The sequence below is a fragment of the Cladophialophora immunda genome (assembly GCF_000835495.1).
Source record: "Cladophialophora immunda strain CBS 83496 unplaced genomic scaffold supercont1.20, whole genome shotgun sequence".
Lineage (NCBI taxonomy): Eukaryota > Fungi > Ascomycota > Eurotiomycetes > Chaetothyriales > Herpotrichiellaceae > Cladophialophora > Cladophialophora immunda.
The window spans coordinates 1-7,860 of record NW_015622560.1 but is presented as its reverse complement, the minus strand read 5'-3'; the positions used below and the strand labels follow the sequence as shown (position 1 = coordinate 7,860).

Below are 7,860 nucleotides of genomic sequence, written 5' to 3'. Positions count from 1 at the left end.
TGCGCGTAGAGGTGAGTTCGTCGGGTCGTACTGGTGTCTGCAACTTGGATACGCTCCCACCCCCCCTTCTCTTCTTCCGTAATGCGACGTGATAGGGCTTGGTGCACAAGTCAGCAAAATGAATTGCGAACATAAAATTCACCCTAGGGACAGGTGGAGCGATTAACAAGTGGGACTAAATCACGTACGGTAGGTGATCTTCTCGATCCCTTTTGCTGCCAGAAGTGTGATCTGTGAAGTTGTGAACCGTGATCCGAGGTCCCGCCAACTGGGGCTGAGGAACTGCCAAGCTAAGCGCAGGACAACAGGCCATCACGTTTCTAAGTGTTCCAAGACAGCGCCCAAGAAATTGGCCAATCGTTGGCCGAAAATCGGAGACATGCCCGGAGCGTCTCGCTAAATTGCCCCCAAAAGCGGCACTTCACGCGTTCTACATTCTCGATCGAGAGCCAACCACTTCGCATTACCGAGGACATCGTCACAAGTCACAGCATCTAGATATCATTAACCTTTCTCCATGGCTCGAACCCTTCCCCAACATGGAGAATATCCCCTCTCAGTTCAGGTTTCGTCCTGAGAGCAACGAGCAGATACTGGGTAGGCTAAGACGGATTCACCCTAGTCGGTTCACGCCCTGGAACAATCCGCGATCCTTTGTCGCACATAACTGGCCTTCACCAGTCAGGGTTCTGGTCCGATGACGACCATATGCCGAGTCACCGAATCGTAACGAGGGAATTAACATTGTCTCCAGTACCGCCCTCGAGACTTTTATTAACGGTCTGTTAGCCACGGCAGGTCACTGCCCTCCCTCTCTTTGAGTCCCTCCGTTACATCTGACGAAGCCTCTTAGAGAATCCTACCTTGCTGCGAAATGTCCTACCTGCTAGAGAGAATGACCGCCCGAAGCCAGAGTTCCCAATTCCCTCTATCAGAGGACCGCAAGACTCTCTCTAGCCTCGACTCTTTCCATAGCGAGGAAGATTCGTCGTCGGGCCGCGAGACTCTCTCCAGCCTCGGCCCTGACTCTAGCTATGATCCGTCATCGGACGGTGACTCTCTCGATGGCGATGAAGATTCGTCGTCGGACTGCGAGACTCTCTCCAGCCTCAGCCCTGACTCTAGCTATGAAGATTCGTCATCGGACGGTGACTCTCTCTATGGCGATGAAGATTCCACGGCGAAACCCACCGTCTCTCCACGGCCCAGCCCCTCCGCCGTATCGGCTTCCTACCTGCTTTTTGCACCATGTTCGACGATAGTCTGTGTGCACCGTGATACGCTGTCGGTCAAAAGACACCTCAACGAGCATCACAACAACATTGAACTCATATTGACCGACGGCTCCGTTTCCGAGCGGGCGTTCAGCTGTGATGTGGGGCGGATCGGCATCTTGTGGAACTTGCTTACCGGCAAGGCTATTCTGCAGTACGAATTCTCGGTGTCTGTGCAGGTCGGCCATTGGATGATGAACGACGGCATCATATTCGGTATGTCCCCTATGTTCCAGCCATTTACCCTCAACTTCAGTGTTGACACTCCTCAGGGAATAGAAGTGGTGATATCATTCTCTTCGAACCATCCACGAGGAAATCCAAAATCATCAATACCAGAAAAGGTTCTATCACGGCAATAGCGGCCTCGCCTGATAGCCGAAAGTGCGCCGTTGCGTGAGTGTCCTTCATGCTTCATGCGGCAGTATCACGCCAAGCTGATCCCACACCAGGTACAAGACAGGTTCTATCGTGCTGGCCGAGTTGCGAGGATCCTCCATCTACCTTCATGTCGTGGAAACGTCTAGTCCCCCCGTCTCCCTAGCGTGGCATCCTACGTCTCGGAAAAACAAAAAGGACAGACTTGCATTTCAGCTGGCCGGTGGCAAACTCAGCATTCTCAGCATCCCGCGCGTGTCAAAGTCAGCAACAACCCAAGCGGCTTGGTCCACCCGCCAGGTCTCCGGGTCGATCACGGAAGGCCCAGGTCAGATATTGATAGCATGGTCCAAGAAGGGTAAAATATCACAATTCTGCGAAGATCGAGTGATGGTTTGGGACGTTCGCAAGCGGCGCGTTACTGGTGAGCAAATCCAGACCGGCGACGGAGTGATAGCAATCGCTGCACATGGCCCAACTAGTACAATCTACACCTTGGGACGTGATGATCTGGTACGACAATATGATGCCGAAACCTGTCAGATGGTGGCACGGTCACAACCCTTGAAACTATGGTCCGATCGGAAGGACTGCTGTGATCAATAAACAAAGGAGGGGCGTTCATCGATACAATAGCTTTCAATTACCCCGTGACCTGGCCCCATAGGCCGTGCGTTGACTTTGCATTTTCCTTCTCCATCGGAAAACAGTCCAAGTGAAAGTCCATGTACGCTACTATATTGGTCTGGCAATTGAGTCAAAGCGATAAGAATATCTCGGCGGATTCCGTGGTATGCTTTCTTCCACCCGGTACGTTCGATCCATGGGCTGTCTTGAAGCGAATTTGGGTCACTAGAGTCGACGAGGTCCTCGGTATTCGAGAGGGCTACGCGTTCGATTCGACTCTGCTCTTGCTGGCGAAGCTGTTGAAGACAATCACACTGTTCGGTACCGGTGCCGCTAGGTGCTTTGACTTGCTCGGGGCTCACTAAGTCAGCGCGGACGATCCACCATGGTCGTTCTCCCGGTCCACCTTGGGTCCAGGATTGTAGATAGGCAGTATTACCCTGATTATGGGAGCCAGGGCGAAAGTTGTGGATCTTTGAACAAATGCCTTCGATATGTGTCACGATTGGATGTCCGAAAGCCACATGCTTGACAGGCATGTCCTTGCCGAATAGCCAGATGCGGATGAGGGCTTGATCCATCTTCTCGTAGAGGAACGTTAAGCGGGTTCTTTAAAGACAAAGAGCGAAGATATCAAGTAAGCTGAATCTCAAGGTGGCCCCCAATGTTGTGCTTCTGAGATAGGTGTTTGAACGTGCGGCTCTCGGAAATGTTGAGGGCAATTTTGCAGTGTTGACAGATGAGAACCTGCTCTGGCTGACTCGCAATCAACCCAAGATCTGTCAGCCAGTCTAATGACCATGAATATGGAAAGCATGCCTGCGATATAGACGTCTGAAAGTCAATGTTGTCTCCATTCTAGTCAGAGGTACACGCGCGCTGCATTGCACTACGCGAACCCTTATCGATCACTGGTTAGCGTGTCCGTAGTTGTCGATGCACTACGCGCAAGCATGAAGCCGATAACGATAAGGACTGCATTGCAATACGCGTAAATATATGTAGGAAAATGCAGCGCCTACACTACACTACGGTTCAATAATAATACGTATGCCGAGTGAACCCAAAAATCGATGACGAGGTTGCTCAACTTCGACGACGTCTAGCACAACCAACGAGAGAGATGAAGAAGAGAGAATGGCTGGACACATATAAAATGTCTTTGAGAATGGTCTGGTTAAATCTGAGCGCCAGACCTTGTCTTTTCGCTCCTAAGTCTAGTCGGGTAATCTTTTAAGGGCCCACCGATCTCGGCCAACGCGGTCATGGAGTCTCGTAGAAGCTCAAGGGAGATAAGTGGTACTATACCGGAAATGGTTGGGCGGCGTAGCTGCATCCGTTAGCGCGTCTTGATCTAGCGCGTCCACACCGCGGAAACACAGGGTATGTTCGCGCTCCATTTCGTAAGTCATCTGCGGTTGGTGAGCAAAAGAACTGATCCTAATCCATTCAATATCGTACGCTCGACGGCGTCTGGCCCCATGGCCTGGGGAAAGAAAAGAAGGAAAGAGGCCAATGAAGGTAGAAGAACTAGGTTCAAACCCCCGTTGCCCAAGGCGGCACAACGAGACGACGCACATTTGCTGCCCGAGGCGGATCGAGAAGACGATGGATCTCCGCCGTTGGAGATGGAACAACGCAACGGATCTCCGCGGCAGGGGGCAGTCCAACCAGACGACGAATCTTCAGAGCTCGAGACGGAACAACACGGGGAGAGGACACCAAAGCCGAAAGAAATCACGGTCGTGATCGACTTTGGGACAAGCAATTCGATCGTAGCCGTGATATCTAATGAGGTACGCGTTATTACCTGTGTTTTTAGAGTCCGATTGACAGTCAGTAGCGCCTAATCCTCGTCTCCGAGTTCGCCGACATGCCCGACACCCTCGAACATGCCCCGATGGTTCCTTCCCTCTTGCAGTACGACGCGTCTGGCAAGGTCAAGCGGTACGGGCACGAGGTCCTCCTCGGGGGCGAAAATGTTCTTCGCTGGTTCAAACTCCTCCTCACGTCGGACGACTCCTCGACCATACGAAAAGAAGCGGAAGACCTAGTCAACAGACTGCTTCCTCTGACAAAAGGCTTGACTGAAGACGACATGATTTCGCACTTCTTAGAGAAGATATTCGAAGGGCTTTTGAAGCAACTCAGAAAAGAAGGCTTCCTTCACGACAGCGAAACCTGTAACTTGCGGGTGGCTGCAGCCCTGCCGTCTCAGTGCGACCAGGTCGCTCGGGAGAGGTACGATGAGTGTCTCCGCCGCGCCAGCGAGGCGGTCGGATTCGCGGTCACTTCGATCGACATCTACCCTGAAAGTCTGGCGGTGGCGCGAAACTGCATCGCCGAGATCAAAGATCCGGGAAGCTATCTACTCGCCGTCCACGACGGGGGCGGCGGGACGACCGACTTTTACATGATGCTCGTTATCGTCGACAAGGGCCTTGTCTACAGCGAGGAGATCTATGCGCCGAGATATCTAGACATGGGCGGGGAACATATCGAAGCTCAATATAAAGAATTCATTCAAACTCAGTTTTCAGACATCACGCCAGCAGAGTTGGAGGCCTTCATGACGCTGTGGGCCAACGTGCTCAAAACCAAATCGCCGACGAACTGGGTGGTGGGTTCGCTCTTGAAGAACTCGCTACCAGACGGCTTCGTTCTCGAGGGCGACTTCAGCGACCAATTCGAGAGCGTTGTGATGGATGGCGTCTTGGATAAGATCGTCGAGTACTTACACGAAGAGTATAAATTGGGCATGGAAGAATTCGAAAAGCGGAAGGAGCAATATCGCCTTCAGTGTGACAACATATGGGATTCCCTCCACGGGGACAGGATGTCCGACGAGCAACGGGAGACATATCGGATATCGGAGGCTTTTGAAAAGTGCAAAATAAGCTTCGTCTCGAGCGGAGGCCAGTCTCACTCCGTCCGACTCTGCGACAAGCTGAAGGAGATGTTCCCCGAGGTTTGGAAACGCTCCGAGAAGCCTCGGACGGGCCTGGTGGAAGGGTTGAGGCACCTACTGGCGGACGCAAAAGAGGGATCGAGCCAGCATAGGGCGCGTCACGGGTATGGTTATGTTGGTTGGGAGGAAACACAGGAAGGGTAAGAGGCCGGTTTCTGGGACGTGTCTAGGTCGGTGCTGACTATGTGACCAAATAGTCAGCCGGGAGCGGAGCGTAACATTGACCTGGAAATCTACGAGGGCGCAACTGCGGCCTTGATCATTCCACCCGTGAGTGGTATCCTTACCTCCGCCTACACGACGACTGACAAACAGACAGGAAAGTGAACTCTACGTGGGGCGGTCCTACTTCCGACCCGGCCGAGAAACCGCCTCCGTTCGCGACCATCCGACGTGGCCTGAGAACATCTTGATTCGGCGGTTCACAAAAGAACTCCTCTATGCTGCAAAAGAGGATCCTAATGTCCTATACCAGGGTAAGTATGACCCTTCACCCGCGTCGGCCCCCCTCTAGGCTGACTCCAAAATGCAGCCCCGGTGATATTGACCCTGAACCTTCCGACGGAGCAAATCCCACAAGAGCACATTATCAGTTGTCACTACTCTGAGGATCGTCATAGCGGTGAACTCAAGTTCAACGTCTGTGAGTACCAAGTGAAGCTCAATCTGGAGTCAGACGGGCTTTTGGCACAGGTTGTCATACCAGGGCATGGCAAAGTCATAACCGAGACGCGCTGCTCTTTCTCTGATATGAAAATGAAGCTAGAAGAACTCTAACGTAAAAGGAGACGGGAACCCGGGAAACTTAGGACATCACCCACAAGAAGGCGAGATAGGGTTGAGATAGTGTCATTATGAGTGCGCTTCCACACTTTCATGGCTCTAGCATTCTGAGGAGGTTGATTAATCAACTATGCGAATATGGAAGGATGGAGAAAGTTGAGCTCGCATCATGAGGTTAGATTTGCAGGAAGACCTCTCCTGAGTCCTGCGGCGCCGCAACGCCTCCTGGCACTAGGCGCAATCAGGTAACGCCTGAAGCGCTTCTGGAACAGCAACTGTTCCAGGCGCAACAATAACCCACAATAACCCGCAATGGGATGGACACCCTGACGCGAAGTGTGTGTCTGTCTTCTCCAGAGCGTGGTCGAAGGTTGCTGCACTCAAAGAAGAATGTCAACAAAGATGCCCGCTCAAAGGAAGGGTTTTGAGTGTACGGGTTCCACTTCCCAGTCAAGACTTCAGAGAACAGGACACTTCGATCTTCTTGCGACAACTTCATGTCATCTCGATTCCACTGACAGACGAAACGAAGAATGTATAGGATGCACCCTCCCTTCTTCCAGAAATCTATCGTAACCGGCCCCGATAACAAACGAAACTCCAGGAGCATTCAGACGAACGGCTTCCTCCGTGCAGGACGCGGTTGGCCAGGGAAGAGGAGAAATGGGACCAGGACGAGATGTGTACGGTGGAATCTCGCCAACACGGTATTTTCTACTTATTCCAGTGGAGGAGGATAAAGGACGGGGGAGCCTCTGCCAGGACGAAAAGGCCGATCCGCTCGTTGGTTCGAAAAGCTACTGGCGACGAACCACACGAATGGGCGAACCTAGAGCTTGAAAGAGAAAGGAAGACGTGATGTGGACAATGCTCAAGACGGGATACATATCTCCTGTTGCACCTGCAAGACACCCTCGAAACTCCAAGAACTACGCGTGCGGCAGTCAGCGCGGGTTCTTGGGCCATGTCGTAGGAGATGCCGGTGTTGAAGATGACGAACCGGAAGCATATGTGGCCGACCAAGACGTTGTTTCTCTTTGTTGTCTCCTTTGGTGACCTCGGGACACTTTCTATGCCGCGAGTCTACTTCTGCAAGACATCCTATCAAGGTGGATGATCTCGTGCTTTCTTCCCAGAAGGACTTGATCGTTGCGACTCGATCGGTCTACCAGGTCAAACACCACTACGATTTCTGCTGAAGCTATAACTAGATGAGAGATACCGCAATTCTGGCCAGGGGCAATAAGCGTAGTTCGCAGCCTCAAGGACTCTATTCTGGTCAATATAAATCCCCCAACCTCGCCGTTCCTGTCCCTGTCACTATTGTCCTACACATTCATCAGTCTTCGCTTCCGACCGGTCTCTTCATTGATCACTTTTCATCCTTCCGTAAGAGCAGTCCCTAGTTGTCAATGTTCCATCGTTCGGCCACTCGGAAACAAAACTGCTCCTCTGGAGATGGACCATTCGACGAGCTAAGTAGATGCAGACGCCCGTCTTCGTCCCCGAGCAGCAAGGATGAATGATCGGGCGAAAGACGTCCACACAGGATTCCACGACCGGTATCCACAAGGTCCTCGAGTAGGACATCGGCCGGCGAGCGGCGTGTGTCCCAATGCTTCAGGAAGCCGTCACTAGACCCCGTGTACAATTGTCCAGTATTATGACTCCACTCGATGTATCTGACCCCCACATCTTCAAGTTCACGGTCTTGATCAGGGCGAAGCTGCATCATGGGTTGACCATGAGCCAGCGTATGTAATGGCTTTTGAGGCTGACGTTGGTCCCAAACGTACGTCGAGCCATCGGTACACGAGGCTGTGACAAGTC

General features: G+C 52.4%; 3 protein-coding genes across 4 annotated transcripts; 2 read left to right on the top strand and 1 right to left on the bottom strand.

Annotated features, from left to right (window-relative positions):
- The first annotated feature begins 469 nt into the window (after positions 1–469).
- Positions 470–2,584, top strand: PV07_12587. 2 transcript variants are annotated; one of them, XM_016400126.1, is made up of 4 exons: positions 470–780; positions 854–1,490; positions 1,547–1,670; positions 1,727–2,584. In XM_016400126.1, exons 1-4 carry the CDS (start codon positions 709–711, stop codon positions 2,256–2,258), a joined length of 1,365 nt encoding a protein of 454 aa, XP_016242228.1. In that variant the 5' UTR covers positions 470–708; the 3' UTR covers positions 2,259–2,584. The 2 variants fall into 2 exon arrangements, with proteins under 2 accessions (XP_016242228.1, XP_016242229.1); XM_016400127.1 differs by having other exon boundaries at positions 470–1,490.
- Positions 2,585–3,681: 1,097 nt separating this feature from the next.
- On the top strand, positions 3,682–7,328 carry PV07_12586 (uncharacterized protein). Its single transcript, XM_016400125.1, has 5 exons — positions 3,682–4,075; positions 4,123–5,387; positions 5,445–5,517; positions 5,567–5,723; positions 5,780–7,328. Exons 1-5 carry the CDS (start codon positions 3,761–3,763, stop codon positions 6,022–6,024), a joined length of 2,055 nt encoding a protein of 684 aa, XP_016242227.1. The 5' UTR covers positions 3,682–3,760; the 3' UTR covers positions 6,025–7,328.
- Positions 7,033–7,860, bottom strand: PV07_12585 (uncharacterized protein; the record flags this gene model as incomplete). The annotated part of the gene is made up of 1 exon (XM_016400124.1): positions 7,033–7,860. A coding segment is annotated over one exon (428 nt), but the record flags the coding sequence as incomplete, so codon positions are not given.

Bases quoted from the DNA above. Each gene is read 5' to 3' on its own strand.
- PV07_12587 (XM_016400126.1), top strand. From the start codon at position 709: ATGCCGAGTCACCGAATCGTAACGAGGGAATTAACATTGTCTCCAGTA. The intron at 781-853 runs GTCTGTTAGCCA...GAAGCCTCTTAG, and splicing joins CCTCGAGACTTTTATTAACG to AGAATCCTACCTTGCTGCGA. The intron at 1,671-1,726 runs GTGAGTGTCCTT...ATCCCACACCAG, and splicing joins AGCCGAAAGTGCGCCGTTGC to GTACAAGACAGGTTCTATCG.
- PV07_12586 (XM_016400125.1), top strand. From the start codon at position 3,761: ATGGCCTGGGGAAAGAAAAGAAGGAAAGAGGCCAATGAAGGTAGAAGA. The intron at 5,388-5,444 runs GTAAGAGGCCGG...GTGACCAAATAG, and splicing joins TGGGAGGAAACACAGGAAGG to TCAGCCGGGAGCGGAGCGTA. The intron at 5,518-5,566 runs GTGAGTGGTATC...ACAAACAGACAG, and splicing joins CGGCCTTGATCATTCCACCC to GAAAGTGAACTCTACGTGGG.